This window comes from Dipodomys merriami, unplaced genomic scaffold (assembly GCF_024711535.1).
Source record: "Dipodomys merriami isolate MVZ:Mamm:240054 unplaced genomic scaffold, mDipMer1.0.p SCAF_53, whole genome shotgun sequence".
Lineage (NCBI taxonomy): Eukaryota > Metazoa > Chordata > Mammalia > Rodentia > Heteromyidae > Dipodomys > Dipodomys merriami.
Window position 1 is genome coordinate 9330272 of NW_027206102.1, and position 22419 is coordinate 9352690.

Sequence of the window (22419 nt, forward strand, 5' to 3'; positions counted from 1 at the left end):
AAATACTGCCCCAATTATTTTAAAAGTTTCACAATAAGTTAGACTGAACATTTCCCCCCATTTTCCCCATTAGTTCAGGTTAAGTCTCCATTGGCTTTATTGTTTGAGAGGCCAAGGGATGAGGTTAAACAGAGAGATGATCATTACTCAGATATCTCCTTCCTCTTCTGGTTTTGCTATTCTTGTTGAGAGGAAGACTGTAGCAGGGAAAAGAGTGATGCTTGACTTCACCATACAAGGGAACATTCTTAGTATGTCAATTATTGTTTCTCAGAATAACTTAAACTGCTTACTCTTGCCTTATCTGTAACAGTAACCTAACTGTGGCTTCCTTGGTGCAGGAGGAAGCACACTAACAGGTTACTACCTGTAAATTGGTATTTTATATATCAACTTACTACCAAAAATATAAAGCTTTGGCTACATAAATGCAACGGCATTGATTGTCCAACAATACCTTAGTGAGCAGTAGACAATTCTACCCAGCTACCCTCTCCTCTCATATCCTCCCTTTCACTCCCCTCCACTCATTTACCCTCCCATCCCTTCTTTCTTTGTGTCTCTCTCCTCCATATTAATCTCTATCTTCTCTCTTTTTCTTTTCCAGTAGCAAGTGATTTGGCTTATCAGTCAACACATACATAATTGAACAAATATTTATTGCACCTCTTTTTGTGATTATTTATTCTTAAGAAGTGAGTTCTAGCACAGCACCAGTGGCTTACACCTAGATACTCAGTAGGTTCAAATTTGACAATTGCAACTCCAAGCTATTTTAAGTAGAAAACCTAAGAGATTCTTTTCTGCACTTGTGGTAAAAGGAAGAAGTGAAGGTGTGGCTCAGGTGGTATAGAGCAAACATTGAGAATTAAAGCCCAGATAGAGCTCAAGGCCAGGAGTTCAAACCCCAGTACCAGCACAATATAAAAAAAAACTGAGTCCTTTGTCTTAGAAGGGATATTTCTCCAAAAATTCATACCCAGGGCAATTTTCAAGGTCCAAGACTCTTTGTAAGGTTCTTTCACATCTTAAATTGATTCCTCTGCTTGATTCACATTATGGAAAATAGGAGTCACACTTCACATTAAAAAGTATGCACATTGCTGTACAGTTCTTACCATTTTTAAAGTAAAGGAAGCATGACAGAGGAATTCACCTCACTTGGGTGAGTTAGGTTTGACTCACTGACAGACTTTTGCAAGTAAATGAGGGTCTGTTTACATGTAAAGAAGTCTATGCAGATGGTTTTCTAGGAGAGAGAACAAGGTAGCTGTTGTCCAAGTTTGAATCAGAGTAAGTTTATTCCTATGATATGGTAAAGAGAAGCTCATCTCATAGAACACTATGCAGACAGTAATTTCAAGGATTAAAAACTCATGTCTATATAGTGAACAGCTATGTTTTCACAAACAAAAAACAGTTTCCTAAGCCATGAAAATATAAGTTAGAGCAAAAGGAACTATGTTAAATATAGTTAATGGCTGAGTGACATGTATAAAAGAGTTCTATAATCACAATTAAACTATAAATTTTTCATCATGTCCCTAACAAGAATCTCTAAGATAGAACTGGCTAAATCTGTCATAGAGGACTGGGTTCATGCAATTGTCAGTTTTGTTTAGGGTGCAATATCTTCTACAGTCGCTTGGGTTGCAAAGAGCTCACACCACATGCAGTGTCTGGAAAAACGTACTGTCTTGTTAGGCACCTAAGGGATTTTTGTGCCACTGTGAATATTTATCGTTTTTCTTCTTATAATTATACCTGTAAGTGTGAAGTCATTTTGTGATAAGAATAATAGTTTCTGTACCCTTTATTCCACTAACAAATCTCGGATGTAAATATAGCCCGGAGCCCTTGGCTCATGCCTATAATCCTAGCTACTCAGGAGGCTGAGATCTGAGGGTCACAGTTCAATGCCAGCCCAGGCAGGAAATTCCAAAGATTCTTATCTCCAATAAACCACCAGAAAACTGTAACTGGCAAAATGTCTCAAGTGGTAGAGCTCTTGCCTTGAGCTGAAGAGCACAGGGACAGCACTCAAGCCCAGAGTTCAAGACCCACAACTGACCAAAAAAAAAGTATGCATATATATATATATATATATATATATATGTATAAATGATGAGATGAATTACATTTAAATATAAGTCAATATTTATGGTACACATTTAAAATATAACAATATATGATATATTTATAATATATACATATATTTATGTATAAGATCATATTATATCAATGTTTATAAATACATTTGTAATTAATATCCAAAGAGTACATCTGAAGATTTGGGGGAAAATGTAGAGTGTCTAAAGGCTTACTATTGACCCATCATACTTTCAATCATTTTTTCCACTTATGACAATGTCTGGAATACTAAGACAATGATTATTTTATTCCTTAAGATTTGGGGTTAGAAACATCTACTTACTTGGTATGAAATCTACCAAAATGTGATCTTGAAATCACACACCACAAACTGGACATATACATCAATTTAGCAACTTACAGGTCTCAAACTTTTATTTGAATCCTGTATCTCACATACATTGTTTCCTTTGAGTCAGCTACGTATACAAACATTCCTAGATTTTCATCTTCACATACATCCCCATACTCACATGACATAGTAAACATAACATTATAATAAAAATATTATAGGTACTGAAAAAAACATCTTTGCAAAAGTAGATAAATTTTATTCTTTTAATTCAATTCACTATTAAAATACTGATGAAAGAGTAGCTGAGAGGATGTTTCAAATATGAGAGTGCCTGCTTAAAGAGAATGTTTCTCATTCCAAGCATCATTATATGCATCCTTCCTTCTCTCACATAAAAAAATAAGTAACTACAGAATCAACCTACATTTTCCCTAATCACTCATTGAAGAAAGAAATTGTAATACATATATGCATATACACAATGATATACTATTTAGCCACACATAATTATGAAATAATATCATCTTCAAGAAAATAGATAGAACTTTGGAAAGTAGTATGGAAGTTCCTCAAAAGACTCCACATAGAGCTCCCCTATGACACAGCAATCCCACTTTTGGGTATTTACCCAAATGTTTACCAATAAGACCACACTAAAGCTACCAGCACGATTATATTTATTGCAGCATTAATTACTATAGCTAAGATATGGAACTAACCCAGGTGCCCCTCAGTAGATGAATGCATCAAGAAAATGTGGTATATATACACGATGAAATTCTATGCATCCATCAGAAAGAATGACATTGCCCCATTTGTTAGGAAATGGAAAGGCTTGGAAAAAATTATATTAAGTGAAGTAAGCCAGGCCCAAAGAAACATAGGTCCCATGCAATATCTAGTATATGTCTGAGTCAAGCAGAAAAGGTCAGATAAGGTGATGTTAGGGAAATGAACCCTAAGATATGTATTCAAATGTTTTTTTTTTCTTTCATGCGATTGTTTCTTACACATTTATAAGATTATTTCTTTGTTGCTTTGTATGTCCCTCCCCCACAGTATAACCCCTGCTTTCACTGTATCTGATGTCGGTATAATTTGTGGAGGGGAAGGGGAAAAACAAATCGTTTAAATAGGGATACAGGGGGACCCATTGCAACAATGAGATGTACAAGTCGTTATGTCGAAAACGAACTTTACAACTTTCGTGCGGGAAAGGGGGGCGGGGAGGATTGGGTGGGGGGGGTGGGGGAAGGATGGGAAGGGATGGGAAGGGGAAACAAAGGAGGAGGGTACAATGCTTGATAAGAAATATACTCATTATCTTGTCCATGTAAATTGAACCCCTCTGTACAGTATTTTCAAAATAAAAAAATAGAACTGGAAACATTCATATTAAAGAAATTATCCATACTGTAAAAAACAAATACTAGATTTCTCATATGAAAATATGAATAACCCAGAAAATAAAATGAATAACCCAGGTGTAAAAGATAGAGCTGATTTAATTTGGAAAAAAGTAAGAGAGGAGATGAAGAGAAATACTGTGCAGTAAATATGTTCAAATATTCAATATGTTGGTATGACATAATAAAACATAAGTATAAAAATAGGCTAATGAAATTAATAAAAGGAATGAAATTTAGCAAGCTACATTATATGGACATATGTGTATAACACAATAAAATACTGTGTAAAGTTAATGTTTGCTAATAAAAAGGCAAAAATTCATTCCAGTTGTTATAGAGTCATATGTTTATTTCCATTTTTTGCTCAGATATTTCCCTGATAAAGTAAAAGGAGAAATAGGTTTTGTTTATTTAGAAAGACAAACTTGTCCAATTAGCATTAAATTATTCTAGTTAATTACTGTCAATGTGAAATTGCTCAACTTAATTATTATATTTAGAATATTTCCAATGCACTCTTCAAAATATTACCCTATAGGCATATACTTTTTGCTGGGGCCAGCTGCTCCATGTCCCGGTGGAAGACGTTGGGAGGGTTGCTGATAACCGGGCCCAGGGGTGCCCATGGCAGAAGGAGTATCCAGCTCCCCTCTGTCAAAGGAGACACAAAGCATGGATGGACCTACTGAGAGCTTCAGGGCATAGCCATCCAACTGTCACAAAGGTCCCTGGGAGAACTGTTTTATGGTGACAGCCCTAGGGCCTGACATCAGGGCCCCAGCGCTGTCCCCGACTTTCTTTGTCTCTAGGGGAGCACTCTTTCACCTGAGCCATGGTGCCACGTCCACCTTTTTCTGTGTATGCAAGACCTAGGAATCCAACCCATGCTTTCTTGCATGCTAGGTGAGCCCTCTACCTCTAAGACACAATCTCAGCCCTGGATAGCTGTTCTTCTATGACCCCTCAGGCTGTCTCAGGACAGTCTCCAACATCTATACCAAGTCACACATCTATACCGAGTCTCTCAACAGCAGCCCTGGCTAGAAATGAACATACTCTGCTGTGTTGCCCATCATATTCAGCACCTTTGTACTCTGTGCTTCCTGTCAGATACTCCTTGTTAAGCAAGACCCCCTTTTCAAGTGCTGCCTCCAAGAAGACCATTCCGATCACCTTGGCAGAGCAGGAGCCTCTCCACTCTGCAGGCTGCTGGCTTGTCAGGCTCTGCATTCCAGCCAGTGTGGGTTGAGAGTGCATGAAGGGAAAGGCCTGGATTCCACCACCAGATCTCTGGAGGCCCTGATACACCACCCAGGGACAGGTGTTGTATCACACCCCATGAGAGGGGGCTTGAGGCCCTGGCAATGTGTGGGCAACAAGATGGGGCCATTTCTTTGTGTGGGCTTGAACTGAGGATCTGGGAGCTGCTCTCTGAGTTTTATTGCTCAAGGCTGGTGCTCTACCACTTGAGCCACAGCTCCACTTCTAGCTTTTTGGTGGTTCCATGGAGAGTAGTCTCCTCACGGGCTGTCCAGCTTATAGCTGGCTTCAAACTGTGATCCTCAGATCTCAGCATCTGGAGTAGCCAGTATGACAGGCATGAGCCTGAGCACCAGGTGATGGGCACCAAATGTTGGTTTTTTTCTTTTTGCTCCTGTTTATCTCCTGTCATCTAGCAAGCCCAAGTTAAAATAATCAATTACAGGGGATCAAAATTCTCTCTTAGGTCAGTTAATCCAAGGAGATAAAGTGTCTTTGGAAAAGGCTAGTCTGAGTTGGCTTAGGGGTATTTGTGTTTGTGTGTGTGTGTGTGTGTGTGTGTGTGTGTGTGTGAGAGAGAGAGAGAGAGAGAGAGAGAGAGAGAGAGAGAGAGAGAGAGAGAGAGAGAGAGAGAGAGAGAGAGAGAGAGAGTGTGTTGGGGATACCTACCCTCATCTCTGCAGTGCCTCATCCTCCCAGCAGGGAGTGTATCCAGGATCCTGACCCCAAGGAAGGTGTTTGGGGAAGGGTAGCTAAGGTCACATCCAGGGGGATGATCCGAATTCTGTCCTGCAACCTAAGCCTGGACATATAAAGGAGAAGAGAGGTTTAGGGGAACATCAAGGGGAGCCCCTTACCTTTGGCTACAAGTACAGAAGAAAACTGTATCCATCTTTCTTGGTAGTCAGATAAAAGTTGTACACTGTTCATTTATTTTATGATTGTGTTAGTCTTAGGACTTGGATTCAGGGTCTGGGTGTTATCCCTGAGATTCTTTTTTCAAGGCTGTGGCTCTACCACTTGAGCCACAGCACATCTGGCTTGTGTGTGGGTTTGGGGAGGGAGGTAGTTTATGGGAGATAAGAATCTCCTGGACTTTCCTGCCCGGCCTGGCTCTGAGTCATGACCATCAAACCTCAGCCTCCCGAACAGCCAGGATGATGGGTGGGAGCCATGAGCTTCTGACCACCACCATGCGGCTTCCTCCTTATCCATAGCAATGACTTGGCTCTGTCACAAGAACAAATGTCCTCCGGGAGGTGTCAGGTCTGGGCACTTTCCTCTGCACCCCACTCCCCTAACCAAAACTACACTCGCCAGCAAAGGGTAGTAGACAAGGAGTGTTTTCATTGTCTTATAGCCAGGCCCTGACCAGATAGGTGGGGGTATGGGTCAGAGTCCCGGGATCGTGCTGGGCAGGGGGACAAGGCAACATCTCCTCATCCACTTTCCTTCAACGGTGTAGCAGAGGGATGTGAGGAAGGAATCAAGGGATGGACAATGAATAGCCATCAAAGTCTAGCCGGGGTACAGAGGGGCTTACCTCATGAAGCTAGTTCAACAGGCTGAGCAAAACAGCTCCTGACCCTCAGCCCACCTCCAGAATGAGAGGGACACCTTGGGTTCCAGCCACATGGGGATGCTGGGCCACCTCCTCCAGCACCTATTCAACCAGTTCCTGAAAGAGAAAGAGAGAGGGATAGAGAGAGAAGGAAAGAGTGGGGAGAGAAAAAGAGAGGGAGAGAGGAGAGGGGGAGGAGGGGGTGAGAGAGAAAGAAAGAGGAAGAGAGGGCCAGAATTACACTTAAGCCAGGTGCTGGTGGCTCAGACCTATAATCGTAACTACAAAGGAGGCTGAGATATGAAGATCATGGTTCACAGCTATCCCAGACCGGAATGTCTGTGAGACTCTTATACTCAAAGAACCAACAGAAAACCGGAAGTGATGCTGTGGCTCATGTGGTAGAGCGCTAGCCTTGATCTAAGGAGCTCAGGCACAGCATCCAGGCCTCAAATTCAAGCCTCAAAAATGAAAAAGTGGAAGTCCCACCACAAGAAGTGGACTGAATAACACCCACTGTCCTAGGAAGTATGGCAGAGAAGTCAGGCTGAGCTTCCTGTCAGCTGGAAGTCAAGAGTAGGTCACTTGGCTTCTCAATGCCTCATTTTCCCCAGCTGCAAGACTGAATACAGTGAAGGATCCCCTTCCTCATGGGGATAGGTTAATGATGAAAGAAAGCCTTGTTTTGTTTCATAATCCTACACTTGTTGCACGATTTCTTCATGTGCTGTGGAACCAGCACTGGAACCTTTCATCGTGTATGACCCCCTCCTCTTCCCCCACCAAGACCTGGCACACACTGTAACGGTTTGTTGGATAAACGAATGAGCATCTGTCTATGACAATACTACAGAAAAGTCCCATCCAATTCAGGTAAGCATCCTGGGTGAGGGCAAAGCCTGATGTAGCTCTCCAACAGTTCTACCTCCTCCCTCTTCCCACCCTCCTGGTGCCACCGCACTTAACTGTTTTGGTTCCAAGGATGTGAGCCATGATGTACTCACTGTATTTTGGGGCCTCTGGGATGCCTATCTTCTCAAAGATCTCTGTCCGGCCACTGACCAGCTGTGTGGCACTCAATTCCCCACTCAGCTGTGAACAAGGTTGCCCTGAGGTGAAAGCCTGGCTCAAGGGGCCTCCTCTCCACTCCCTGGGGCCAGACAGGATGGTCCACCATATCTGGCCCCCAAGTTTCATGTTCCAGAGATAGGACCCCTGAGGCATCCCAGGTCTCTGAATCTCCCAGAGTCCAGTACAGTTCCTGGGAATTGTCTCTACTCACAGCTAGTAGGCTGCAGATAACAAGGTCACAATCTCTGCTCCCCATGACATCCTCGACTGTAGTGATCACCCTAGAGAGAGGTTGAGAAGTATCGGCAGCTGTCAGAGAAAGGCAGTCAAGGCACGACGTTCATAGCAGGAGACCATCTGGCTTGGGAACTCTGCTTGTGCTGCTTTGAACGTCATTGTTTGGTGGCTGAAATGGTCCATCTAATTTGACCCAGAATCCCAAGCATTAGTAGAAATTGCCAGCTTCAAGGAAAAACCCTGGAAAACCTGGCATTTCACATGTCCCAATCAAACTTAAAGGGTTCCAAAGTCAGTGGTCCCCTTTTCCTTCCAGACAGCCTACAGCAGGTTATAGAAAATGGCATTCAGAGAGCCTCAGGTAACTGCCATGTCCTGATCCCAAGTAGGCTCCAGCAGAGGGAACACACTTGCCTACCATTGCGCAGCTGGAAACAGCCCAGGAGGGACACAGATTGGAGTCTGCAGAACTCCAGGGAGGACTGCCCACCAGTGCACTGCCCCTGGAGGGAATCCATGCCACCATTGGGGGCCTGGAGCCCCCTGCCAAGATGTACACCGCCAATACCCTGGGTAAGATTCCCCTCTCATCCTTGGTCGTGGTGAACCATCTGCCATGTCACACCGATCGTCACTTCCCAGACCCTCCTAGATTCACAGCCCCTGCCCTACTATCCCCATCTCGTTCCCTATTTATGTTTGGCAGACTCATTCCCAACCTTGAATTAGCTCCAACTATACACACCAGAGCAGACTGTCTGGCTGGAAGAGTGCGGCTGTTGTCACAGTAGCCTCCTGAGCCTTCTGGCTGAAGACAGAAGAGCAGGTGTCCACACTGGTCTGGTTCACACAGGCCTCCTAGGGGAGACCCATTCAGGCCCAGGAGTTACTGTGGGCTGCAGGAAAGGGGAAGAAAGAGGTGGAAAGGAACATCTACTGAAACCTTCCCTAAAGGAGCCATGAAACGGTGAAAGAGAAAACAAAAATTGTGGCTGGTCTCCTAATGGGCATTAATGAAAAAAGAACAACAAATAAAATGCTTTTGCTCTTTCTAGACCCAGTGACTTAAATATATTTTCATTGTTCTCATCCTCCCTGCTCTCCCAACAAACACACACACACACACACACACACACACACACACACACACACACACACTCACACACACACACACACACAGAAACACAAACACAAATCTAAATCAGTGACAGAAGACTCATCTCTCTCTCTTACACACACACACACACACACACACACACACACACACACACACACACACACACACACACACAAACACATAAACACAGACTCAGAGCAGTGCCTTTCTGGAGTTTGTTACTTTCTCTTCTGAGCAATGTACCAGCTTGAGCAGAGGGGTTCCCTTGTCAGAACCAGGGGCAACCACCCAAGGGGAACAATGCTCTAATTATGCAGAACCATCCTGCCTCCCCCTTTCTCCATTGCCAGACCCTTCCTCTTGGGAACATCCAGCTTTGACTCCTCATTCACCAAAACCCTAGGCCAGGACGCTGGGTGAAGGAGTCCCGAGACACATGGCTCCTCAGAGCCTGGACAGAATACAAAGCAGGGGGTCATGGTGCCTCCAGAGTGGTGTATGACCTGGGGTGGGGGCGTTGTTGGGGACTTTGATGGGGTCCTAAAGTCTATATACATGGATAGAGTCCCTACTTTCAGCCTACATACTTTGGGGCGACTTGGCAGATTCTTGGGGAGGACAAGGAGACCAGATGGACTGGGAGCACTACCAGAAGCTGGCAGAGCTGGGAAATGTGATCACCCAGTCAGAACTGTTGACAGCTGGGGTTGGGGGTACAGGCTGGTGTATGTCTCTCAGAGGGGGTGTGTGTTTCTCCCAAATATCCACTTTCTATCTGACCCCAGTGCCCTCACCTCTCTAGTGGGCTCTTCTGGGAATGTCCTCAGGTGAAAGGGTGACTGAGCACAGAAAACAAGGGCTCACACAGCAAGGGGGCCTATCTTCTGTATCCAACACCCCCCTCCCCAGCAAAAAGGAAAAGATCTAAGAAGGCAGGTGTGGAGGTGCTACTCCCCATCTCTGACTAAAGGCAGCAGGTTCCCACCAGGGAGAGGAAGGGTGCAGATGCATGGCTGTGTGGCTCCCACTGCTCCAGACCAGGGGCTCTGTGGTGCCCCTGGATGGGTGCTCCTCACCCATCCCTGCAGCTCCCATTTTCCTGGGACACTGGATGCTAGGGATGGGGTTGGGATCCCCAGGTCAACACCCAGCTCCAACCCCCACCCCTGGGGTGCATTTGTGGCAGAGCCAGGGCGGACTGTGGGGTGCTGGGGAGATGCAGGTAGGACAGGAGAGGGGAGGCGAGAGGTAAGGTTCAGGGTCCGCGGGGATGGGGTGGAAGGGGTAGAGTGGTGGAGTCACAAGGTGCAGGGGTCACGCCAGGTGCTGGCCTGCAGGGCGGCCACTCACGTGAGCTGCTGGGAGAAGCTGTAGGCTGCGACTCTGGGTGCGCGACCTGAGTCTGAGGACCCGGGGCGGGGACCAAGTCAAGGCCACAAGCCCCACAGGGGTGCGCCATCTCCGCCAGGTGACTGCAAGAGGCTCCACCAGTCTGAGCCTGCAGCACCATGTTTGAAAGGCAGTGCTGTTGGGAAGGAGCGGGGGTGTCCGCTGGTGCATGGCCGGGCAGCGCTCAGCCTCTTCTCCTTCTCCTCAGCCGCTGTCGCCCCCTCAATGGCCTCCTCCCCTGTGGCCGCCGTCTCTGCCTCAGCAGCTGCTCACTCTCCCGTGCTCCCCTAACCGGGACCTCAGACTCAAGGCTGCCATGGCTGCTATGTCTCCGAGGGGCTACACGCGGCCATAGCCTGCCATGCAGGCTCTGCATGCTCTATGCAACCAGCCAGGACCCACGCTATGATCGGAGCAGCCGCCAGCCACTGAAGCCGTTTCCACTGGTGCTTGTGCTCATGCTCGCTCTTCTCCCAGCTCTGTTTCTGCCCCACACTCCTCTCCTGGGCCAACCCGCCCCTGCTGCGCACACACCCCTACCCCCTTGGGCCCCTGGCCATTGCTGCCACCAAAGTGTGCCCCTGGGCCCTGCCCCTCCTCCCCTGGGCCCAGCCCCCCAGCCCTGGCCACAAGTGCAGCCCTGACTGGGCCCTGAGGCTTCCAGACCATGGCAATTGCAGCCTTACCTCAGCTCAGCACTACACCCCACCCCCAGTACTGGTCCGGGAGATCGAATCTCCCCTCAGCCCCACCCCTGGAGGAGACTCTCCTCCATCCCCCTCCACTCCACACACCAAGCAGGTGCATAGTGAAACTTGTGTGTGTATGTGTGTTTGTGTGTGTGTGTGTGAGTGTTGGGGATAACTACCTCTCAAGGACTCAGAAAATAGCACCCTTTGGGATGACTCAACACACAGCACACTTCCAAAAACAGCACAAAGCACCCTGTGTAAAGGACTCAGCACACAGCTCCCTTTGAGGACTCAGCATGTAGTATGCTGGGTAGAGTACTCGGCAAACAGCACCCTTTGAAGGGCTGAGTATAAAGCACCCTGTGTAAAACATCCAGTGCACAGCACCCTTCGAAAAAATCAGCACATAGAACAATTTTGAAGGGCTCAGCACATACCATACTGTGGAAGCAATCAGCAAACAGCACCATTTGAAGTACAGTACACAGCCCCCTGTGTAAAGGACTCGGCGCACAGCACTCAAAAAACTCACCTCATCCCTCTCTTCGCAAGGGCTCAGCACATAGCAGGACCCTTTGGGATGCAGTAGCTCACCACACCTTTTGAGGGACTCAGCATACAGTACGTTGTGTAATGGACTCAGCACACAGCACCCTTTGAAAAACCCAGGATGGCCCACTCTTCTCAGGGACTCAGCACATAGCACCCTTTGGGATGACTCACCAAACAGCACCTTTTTGAGGACTCCGCACAAAACCCCCATGTGGGAAGGACCCAGCAAATAGTGCCCTGTGAAGGACTCAGCACATAGCTGTATGTCACAAGTTCAGCTGTCATTAGAATTAGGGTGCTTTCTTCAGTATCACCATTCTTCAGAAATACTGCACAAATCATACTAATTCACATTTAGACAACCTGTGTTTTATGGGGGAAGGTCAGCTTGGGTCTTGAACTCAAAGCTTGGGGGCCCTGTCCCTGAGCTCTTTGGTTCAATGCTAGAGCTCTACCACTTGGAGGCACAGCTCCAATTTTGTTTTTTTTGGGTTGTTCTTTGGCAGGTCTTATGGTGATAAGTAAGGCCAAGTTGGGGTATCCGTGGGCAAAGGCTCTTAGCTCAGCCTGGAGCTGACCTCTCCCTTTTTTGTGCCCGTGGTAAGCCAGGCTTCCAGGAGCTCTCTTGGCCTAGGGTGGAACAGACCTGCTCTGGCATCAGCAATCAGGGTGAGCAAAAGTCAGCTTGGCTCTGGTCACTTCCCCAAATTGAACTCTAGAGGATGATGGCACAGGGCCGCATGTTTCACATCTGGCCCCCAGGGTGCAGGAGTAGCCCACCATAGGGATAGTACTTGAGAGTTGTGTTTACTCTTGCTTCCTTGGGGCCCCCATCATGATTCAAAGCCACCCTGGACAGGAAAGCCCTTGAGACTCTTACCTACAATTAACCATCCAAAAGCAAGTGGGGCTGTGGTTCAAGTGGTAGAGCACTAGCCTTGAGCAAGAAAACTCTGGGATAGAGCCTATGCCCTGAGTTCACACACACACACACACACACACACACACACACACACACACACACACACACGCACACACACACACACACACACAGACACCACGTGCATGCAAAATCAGAGATTTCTACACTACAATCTTTTCCCACTAAGCCTGATGGCTGCTGGCCTAGGTATTTGATGCATACACCACCACCTACTTCCTATTTATCTGAGGAATGGCCATATGGGTTTGGGAGGGGGGAGAATCATTCTAGCTGAGAATGTGGCTCAGTGGTAGAGTGGTCACCTAGCATGCCTGAAGCCCTGGGTTCTATTCCACACAGAAAAGGCTGGAAAGGGAGGTGGGGCTCAACTGGTAGAGTGCCAGTCTTGATCAAAAAGAGCTCAGGACAATGGCCAACCCCTGAGTTCAAGCCCCAGGACTGGAAGAACAAATCTTTGTTGGAGGCTTTTTATTTTGCTTTGAAAACAATTTATTCTTTGTGATAAGCATAACATGGGCCTCTTTCCTGGCCACCAATGGACCATTAGATAACCCTTGAGTTTGGGCCACCTCCTGGCAGCCTCTGCCCTACCCGACCCCCAGTTTAACCTTCCCATCACCCGGCTGATGGAGGCCTGAGAGAAAGCCACCTGGCCACCTACTTCTGGTGGCTGCCAAGGCTTATGAGAGTCAGTATGTCACATAGAGAGTCATCATCCACATCAGATTACAGGAGAAAGTGGGGGAGCACTCCTTCTCTGAGCCTGGGAGCTGTGGGCAGATCTGGATGTGGGGCATCTGGGGCAGGACATACTCCTTGGGGGAGTCCACTATGGGGTCGGGAACCCTGACCTCTCCTCTGGCAGTTTCCATGCTGTCTTCAAGTTGCAATTCTTCAAAACCTTTCTGCTCCTCCCTCATTTCACCTACCACAGGCCCTGAGGCATCTGAAGCAGTGCTGGTGGTGGGGAGCTCAGCCTGTGCTGGCATCTGGAGACTGCTGTCTGTGCCTTCCCCTGTGAGGAGCAACAGCAGCTCCCACAGCACTGTCCTCTTCTCCATGTTCTCCTGGGACAGCCAGTGCATGCACTGGACTTTCTCCCAACACAGCTCACTCAAGACCAACCTCTACTCTTTACACACCATGAGGGACTCCTCGATGGTTCGGATGTGTGCCGAAAGCTGGCTGCATCAATGGTGGAGCTCACCTGTTGGACTCTGGAAGTCCACCTCATCAGGTAGGTCATGGAGGAAGCAGATTTTCTTTTCAGATGCCCATGTGTCCCTCTTCCCATCCCCATGCATGCTGTGGTGGCAGCTCATGGGGCAGAGGGCCTGTGGCTCCAGCTCAGTCTGTCACTGAGCTGCCTGGTGGCCCGGGTGCCTGCAGCGGGCCCATGCTCCTGTGGCAGGATTTTCCCCCTGTGGATCTCAGCCTCCGAGTGTTCTAATAGAGCCTAGTCCATCTACCAGGCAGCATGGAATGTGGGCATGACCACTATTCTTGTATCCCATTGGTCAAAAAGAACCATGAAATAATGGGGGTGTGGCCGGAATCCTGTGATGCATGCAGAATGGGCAGAGTCAAGATGACAGTGGCTCCCCCAGCCCCTTTCCCAGGGAACTCTGTCCAATTCAGTTGGGGACAAGAGGGTGACGTGCTTTAGCTGGATGGCTGCACAGATTGTTGTGTATGTCTGTTTGTTGGCAGTCCCAGACCTTGAACTCAGGATCTGGGCACAGTCCATGAACTGCTTTTCTCAAGGCTAGCCTCAACTAGTGAAGCCACACGGCTCTACTTCTGGCTTTGTTGGCACTGAATTTGGACAGGGGTTTCAAGGACTTTCCTGCTTAGGGTGACTTTGACCATAGCCTTGTAAGTTTCAAGGAGGACCTGTGCTGCTGCTGCTGCTGCTGCTGGCCGCCCTGCTCTGCGGCCTGGGCCCAGGAGGCCGGGGTGAGGCCTTGGTGGTTTCTAGTTCCCCCACTCTCTTTGGTGGTTTCTTGTTCTCCCCCCTTGGTGGTTTCTATTTCTTCCCTTGGTGATTTCTAGTTCTCTCCTTTTTGGTGGTTTCTAGTTCCCCCACCTTGGTGGTTTCTAGTTCCCTCCCCAGTTTGGTGGTTTCCAGTTGTCCCTCTTTGGTGGTTTCTAGTTTCCCCCCCTCTCCTGGTGGTTTCGGGTCCCCCCCCTCAGGGCGTGGGGCTGGGCTGGGGTTGTGGGGTGGGGAGGTGGCAGTGGATTTTCAGGTCGGGCCAGGTTGTTGGAGGCCAGGGCCTGGTCCTGTTGGCCTGTCTGTCTCTGTGTCTGTTTGTCTGTCTGTCTGTCCATCTGTGTCTCAGTCTGTCTGTCTGTGTCTCTGTCCATCTGCTTCTGTCAGTCTGTCCATCTCCTCTCGGTCTGTCTGGCTGTCTGTCTCCTCGCAGTCTGTCTGTCTGCCTCTTGGTCTTTCTGTCCACCTGGCTGCCCATCTGCTTCTCCTGTCTGTCTGTCCGTCCATCTATTCGTTCTGTCTTGGTCATCCATCCCTTCTCTGTCTGTCTGTCTGTCTGTCTGTCTTTCTGTCCCTCGGTCTCTGCATCTGTCTGTCTCTGTCTGTCTGCAGGTCCATCTGTGTCTGGGCCCCTATCTGTCCATGTGTCTGTCCGTCTCCTCTCTGTCTGTCTCATTGTCTGTCTGTCTGTCCATCTGCCTCTGGCTCTGTCTGTCTGTCTGTCCATGTGTCATCCTCTTGGTCTGTCTGTCTGTCCATCTCTGTGTCTGTCTGTCTGTCTGTCTGCCTGCCTCTCAGTCTCTCTGTCTGGGTCTATCTGTCCTGTGTCTGTCTGTCTGTCTCCTCTCTGTCCATGTCTTCCTCTCTGTCTGTCTGCCTCTTGTTCTGTCCACCTGGCTGTCCATCTGCTTCTTCTGTCTGTCATCTGTCTGTCCTGTCTTGATCATCTGTCCATCCCTTGTCTGTCTGTCCGTGTGTCATCCTCTCGGTCTGTCTGTCTGTTCGTCTCTGTGTCTGTCTGTCTCCCCATCCGTCCGTCCGTCCCCAGCACCCATCCTCTTCCCCCCTCAGGCCAGGCTGACTTTGACCTCGCCGACGCCCTGGATGACCCAGTGAGTCCTGACCTCTCACCTTTCCCCCCCATGGCTTCACCCTGGCCGCTAGGCCTCATGTGGGGCCTTGATCCAGGTGTGGGCCTGAATCCCATGTGACCCTTTGCCACCCACTGAGGCCTTGGGTTCAGGGGTCAGGGGGGGTCAGGGAGGGGTCAGGGGAGGTCACGGGTCACCACCCTCTCTCTCTTTGCCCGCAGATCCCACCCCGAAGCCCAGCTCAGGTGAGTGGGGTCCTCCCCCCTTCCCCACACCAGGCCCACTCAGGGTGGGGAAGCTGAGGCATGGCCCACTCCTGGCACACAGGGCTGTACCCGCAGCTGCTCAACCCGCCCAGGTCGCGACCCCCGGGTCGGGATGGAGGTGGGCGGGTCAGGAGGAGTCAGGGGAGTCAGGGATCAGGGGAAGGAAGGGGGTAAGGGGGGGAGGCCGGCCTCCATCTTCCCTTGCTCTCTCCCCGCAGACATCACCTCCCGCCCCGATGCCGGCCTCCACCCCAGCCCCGACCCCCGCCAGGCGCAGGAGATGAGGACATGGAAGGGGGGGAGGCCCGGATGTGGAGGCTGGGGATGGAGCGGCCCGGATGTAGAGGCCCAGATTTAGGGACCCCAGTGTGGAGGCCCGGATTTAGGGACCCGGATGTAGGGACCCAGACATGGAAACCCAGATGTAGGGACCTGGATATGAAAGCCTGGATGTAGAGACCCCAGTGTGGAGACCCAGATGTAGAGGCCCGGATGTAGGGACCCCAGTGTGGAGACCCGGATGTAGAGACCCTAGTATGGAGACCCGGATGTGCAGACTCCAGTGTAGAGACGCGGATGTAGAGACCCCAGTGAGGAGGCCCAGATGTAGAGATCCGGATGTAGGGACCCGGATGTAGAAGCCTGGATGTAGAGACCCGGATGTAGGGACCCCAGTGTGGAGACCTGGATGAGGAGACCCGGATGTGGAGACCCCAGTGTGGAGACCCGGATGTAGAGACCCGGATGTGGAGACCCCAGTGTGGAGACCCGGATGTAGAGGCCCAGATGTAGGGACCCAGACATGGGATCACGGATGTAGGGACCCGGATGTGAGTACCCCGATGTAAGGACCCAGATGTAGGGAACCCGGGCTGACCCCGCCCCCTCTGTTCACAGGTGGCGGTGGAGGCTATGGAGGCTCACACGGTAAGACGGGGAAACCAAGGCAGGGGGAGGAGACCCGGATGTAGAAGATGCGAATGAGGAGGAAGGGATGTAGGGACCTGGATGTAGGGACTTGGATGTAGGGAACCTGGATGTAAGGACCCGGATGTAGGGACCCAGAAGTAGGGACCCGGATGTAAGGAACCCGGATGTAGGGACCTGGATGTAGAGACCGGATGTAAGGACCCAGATGTAAGGACCTGCATGGAAGGACCCGGATGTAGGAATTCAGATGTGGGGACCCGGATGTAGGGAACCTGGATGTAGGGAACCCGGATGTAGGGACCCAGATGTGGAGGCCGAGCTCCCAGGGCCGCGTCTCTCCTCCCCCTCTCCCCCAGGTGCTGGCAATGAACATGTGATCCACGGAGACCCCCCCCAAGGTAAGTCCCGCCCCCTCGACCGCCCCACTTCCGTTCCCTCGTGATCTGGGCCCGGGTGTGACCCACAGCCTTCCGGACCGCTGCCGCCTCCACTTCCGGTCTCAGTGCGAACTTCCGGTCCGGAGAGAAAAGGAACTTCCGGTCTCTGAGTTCCTGGGGACTTCCAGTACAGATTGTCTTGGGACTTCCAGCCTGCATGAGAACTTCCACTCCTGACAGTATGTGAACTTCCGGTCCAGAGTATTGGAACCTCCAGTCCTGATTGGGAACTTCCGGTCCCTAGTATATAACAACTTCCAGTTCTGACTAGGGACTTCTAGTCCCTAGTGTATAGGAACTTGCGGTCCTGATTGGAAAGGCACTTCCGGTCCCTAGTATATACGAACTTCCGGTCTTGACTGGGCACTTCTGGTCCCTAGTATATAGGAACTTCCGGTCCTGACTATGGGCACTTCCGGCCCTGACGATGGGGAGTTCCAGTCCCTAGTGTATAAGAACTTCCGGTGTTCACTGTGGAGACTTCTGGTCCCTAGTATATAACAACTTCTGGTCTTGATTATGGGGACTTCTGGTCCAAGTGTACAGGAACTTCCAGTCCTGATTGGAAGGGCACTTCCGGTCCCTAGTGTATAGGAACTTCTGGTCCTGATTGAAAGGGCACTTTCAGTCCCTAGTGTAGAGGAACTTCCGGTCCCTAGTGTATAAGAACTTCTGGTATTGACTATGGGAACTTCTGGTCCCTAGTGTATAGGAACTTCCGGCTTAGACTGTGGAGATTTCCAGTCCCTAGTACATAGGAACTTTCCATCCTGACTGGTGATTTCTGGTCCCTAGTGTATAGAAACTTCCGGTCCTGATGGGAAAGGCACTTCCGGTCCTGATTGGAAGGGCACTTCCAGTCCCTAGTGTGTAGGAACTTCCGGTCTTGACTGTGGAGAATTCCGGTCCCTAGTATATAACAACTTCTGGTCTTGACTATGGGCACTTCCGGTCCCTGTTCATGGACACTTCCAGTAAAGGCTGTGATAGCACTTCCGGTCAGGCACCCTTGTCCCCCCCCTTCACCTTGGCTCGCTTCCTGTTTCTGGGCACTTCCCGACCGGAAGTTGCAGGGAGACGCTCCACTGCCCTTCCCGGGTGTGTTCTCCCCCGCACTTCCGGATCCAGTCCCGCCCCCTCCAGGCAGCGCGCTGGCCCATGTCGTGTCCCCCATCGTGTCCGTGGTGGTCGTGGCCCTGGTGGGTGCCGCCATCACCTACTTCTAGTCTGGAGGTCGCAGACGCTGCTTCCGGGGCGCGGGCCAGGATGCAGGTGGGAACCGCCCCCTCCCAGGGTGCTCGGATGAGGAGAGGCGCGGGGCGGGGCCTCACATGATCCCCCGCGGGTGGCAGCAGCTTGTGCCTCCCCTCCCCCACCAGGCCCCTCCCCGGTGTGAGGCTGGATTCGAACCTGGGGCCTCAAGCAGCAGGTGGAATCAGAAGTGGACGAAGGAGCCTGGAGGGGGAAGGACGAATAAAATCAACATAAAGTGTGCATGCGCGCTGTCAGGCCTGTCTGCCCAACCCATCTTTCCATTGTGCATGCGTAGGCTCCACCCCTTTGGAGCCACTCCCTGCACATGAGCGGTGCGCACGCCCAGGCAGCGTTTCCTTCCCCTCTGGCGTCTGTGCAGTGTGGAGACAGGCGCTGGGTGGGACAGGATTGTGATGGACAGCTAGAGCGTCCCGTCAGTCACTTGTGGGCGGGGCCTCGGCTTGACATGACGTAAGATGGCGTAGGAGGCGTGGCCTGGAGGTGAATGACAGCCCGTGTGGCCATCTAATTGCAAGGGGGCGTGGCCTGAAGGTTACAGACAGGACAAATGTCCACACAACAACCAGAGGGTGGGACCTGGAGGAGACAAACAGCCCCTGTGGTCTTTCAACAGCCAGGGGGCGGGGCCTGGAGGTGACAGACAGCCCCTATGGCCTTCCAACAGCCAGGGGCAGGACCTGGAAGAGACAGACAGCCCCTGTGGCCTTCCAACAGCCAGGAGGCGGGACCTGGAAGTGAAGGACAGCCCCTACGCCCATACATTCACTAGTGGGCGGGACCTCTGGGTGATGGGCATAAACAGAGTCCACAGAACTAGCCACGAAGGGGCGTGGCTTCACACAGATCGAGTCTCCAGCTATTGGCTTGGCAGGGGATGGGGCCCAGAGATGATGGACAGCACCCCCTGCCTTTTAACCTCACCCAAGGAAGAGGCCGAACTGGACCCGCAGCTTCCCTGGGTGGGAGACAGGCGTGTCAGCCAATCAGAGCAGGGGGTGCGGCTGGAGGAGTCCCCGGGGAAGCCAATGGGGCCCTCCCTCCAGAGAAGACCTGGATATCATGCAGGTGCAATGCATCCTAGGCCTAGGGAGACACAGACCTCCGACCTCGACTTATCCTACTGCAATAAGGAGCTATAGGCCCACCTGGGTCAATCCCTGGAGAGGTCATTGGGGTCCCCTGGGACAGGCACAGAAGGGGAAGAGTTTGCAGGCCTGGTCATCCACCCATCCATCCACCCAACCACCCCCCCCAGAGTGGTCCAACATCCAGGTACCCCACATCTCCAATCCCGCTGGGCCAATCTGAATCCGAGTTCACGTATTTAGGAGCAGGACTGTGGTGTGAGGTCCAATCAGCAGCGAGTTGGATTTGTGGGGGGGCTAAGGGGCGTGTCTTACAGCTGGATCAATGACAAGGGAATTAGGAAAGTGAGGGAGGGCCTTTCATGGAATAAGCCAATCAGGTGTGAATCTAGGTGGTGGGACGTCCTGGAGGAGGGCGGGACCAAGCTTGTATCCTAGCAACCCACCGGAAATGGCCTGAAATGGAAGGCAGGACTAGTTCTATACCCTAGCAACCACCAGAAATGATCTGAAATGGAAGGTGGGACTAGTCCTATACCCTAGCAACGACTGGAAGTGACCGGAAATGGAAGGTGGGTCTAGTCCTATACCCTAGCAATGACCGGAAGTGGCCTGAAATGGAAGGTGGGAGCAGTCCTATACCCTAGCAACGACCGGAAATGACCTGAAATGGAAGGTGGGACTAGTCCTATACCCTAGCAACTACTGGAAGTGGCCTGAAATGGAAGGCGGGACCAGTCCTATACCATAGCAATGACCGGAAATGGCCTCAAATGGAAGGCAGGACCAGCCCTGTATGCTAGCAACAACTGGAAATGACCTGAAATGGAAGGCAGGACCAGTGCCCGGCCTCTGACCCCCGTGACCGCTGACCCTGCCGTGCGGTACGGTGCTCACAAGGTTTTATTGTGTGGGAAGCTAGAGGAGAGAGGCCCGGATGTGACAGGGCTCCGGATGGGAGGCTGGGGAAAGGCCCTGGATGGGAGGCCCGAGGTGGAGTTCAAGGATGAGAGGCTCAGGATGTGAGAGTCCCAGGATATGTGAAGCCCTGGGTCTGAGAATCCCATGATGTGAGACTCTCTGAATGTGAAAATCCCCGGATGTGGGAATCCCCAGATGTAGGAGTTCCCAGATGTGAGAGTCCCCACATGTGAGAGTCTCTGGATGTAAAAGTCCCCGGATGTGACAATCCCGGGATGTAGGAATCTCTAGATGTGGGAATCCCTGGATGTGAGAATCCCTGGCTGTGGGAATCCCCGGATGTGAGAATCCCTGGATCTGAGAATTCCCGGATGTGAAAATCCAAAAATGTGAGAATCCCCGGATGTGAGAGTCCCTGGATGTGAGATTTCCCCAGATGTGGGAATTCCCTGGTCTGAGCATCCCTGGAAGTGGGAATCCCCGGATATGAGAATCCCCGGATGTGGAAATCTCTGGATGTGAGAATCTCTGGATGTGAGAATCTCCGGATGTGAGAATCACCGTATGTGAGAGTCTGTATGTGGGAATCCCCGGATGTGAGAGTCTCTGGATGTGAGACTCTCCGGGTGTAAAAGTCCCCGGATGTAGGATTCTCCGGATGTGTGAATACATCCCCGGGAATCCCCGGATGTGAGTCCCCAGAAGTGAGAATCCCCGGATGTGAGAATCCCCAGATGTAGGAATCCCCGGATGTGCAGAGTCTGTATGTGGGAATCCCCGGATGTGGGAATCTCTGTATTTGAGTATACCTGGATGTTTAATACTCGGATGTGAGTCCCCGGATGTGAGAGGCGCAGGCCAGGATCTGCCATAGCCCCGGGCAGTTGGGGGTTGGGGGTCGGGTCGGGGTCAGAGGTCGGGGATCAGGTGGTCGCAGGCGCAGAGCGGTCCGGGCACGCAGCAGGGCTGCAGGCGCAGGCTCCAGGTGTTGTGTGCAGGGCGAGGGGCGGGGCCGCGCGGGGGTGGCGCGTGCGCAGCATCCAGGCCACTGCGGCCTCCACGCGCCTGCGCGTCGCCATCGGGCCCCGCAGCGGGCGGGTCTCCCCCGGGTCCGCCGTCAGGTCAAAGAGCAGTGGCCGCCGGTGGCGGGTCATGCGCCGCCCGGAGCAGGCGCAGGCAGGGAAACCGAGGCAGGCGCCCGAGCCCGGCGGGTGGAAGCAGGGAGTGGCGAAGTGCAGCTTCCACACCGTGCAGCCTGCGGGGGGTGGGGAGAAAGGAGTAACATCCGGGGCCTCACATCCGGGGATTCCCATCCGGGAATTCACATCCAGGACATCACATCCGGGGATTCACATCAGGGCATTCACACGCAAGACCTTACATCCGGGATTCCCATCCAGGACCTCACATCTGGGTATTCACATCCGGGGATTCCCATCTAGGACCTCACATCCAGGGATTCACATCCAGGCCCTCACATCCGGGGATTCACATGTGGTACTTCACATCCGGGGATTCACATGCAGGGCCTCACATCCGGGACCTCACAGCCAGGGATTCCCATCTGGGACCTCACATCCGGGGCCTCACATCTGGGGATTCCCATCCGAGGCCTCACATCCGGGATCTCACATCCGGGGCCTCACATCCAGGGATTCTCATCCACTACCTCACATCTGGAGTCTCACATCTGGGAATTCCCATCGGGGACTTCACATCCGGGACCTTACATCCGGGGATTCCCATC

The 22419-nt window shown here is 51.2% G+C and overlaps 1 protein-coding gene across 1 annotated transcript; it reads right to left on the reverse strand.

The window, feature by feature from the left end:
- Positions 1-4323: 4323 nt before the first annotated feature.
- LOC138811460 (arylsulfatase D-like) lies at positions 4324-22418 on the reverse strand. The gene is made up of 7 exons (XM_069999180.1): positions 22361-22418; positions 21482-21927; positions 18802-18846; positions 7959-8028; positions 6659-6793; positions 5785-5917; positions 4324-4506 (listed from the first exon to the last, which is right to left on the reverse strand). The coding sequence occupies exons 1-2, from the start codon at positions 22416-22418 to the stop codon at positions 21596-21598; spliced, it is 390 nt and encodes a 129-aa protein (XP_069855281.1). The 3' UTR covers positions 4324-4506; positions 5785-5917; positions 6659-6793; positions 7959-8028; positions 18802-18846; positions 21482-21595.
- Between the last annotated feature and the right edge of the window lies 1 nt (position 22419).

Coding starts and splice junctions, on each gene's coding strand:
- LOC138811460 (XM_069999180.1), bottom strand. CDS start 22,418: ATGGGAATCCCCGGATGTAAGGTCCCGGATGTGAAGTCCCCGATGGGA. Junction 21,928..22,360: donor CCCGATGGGAATTCCCAGAT/GTGAGACTCCAG, acceptor CACCCCCCGCAG/GCTGCACGGTGTGGAAGCTG.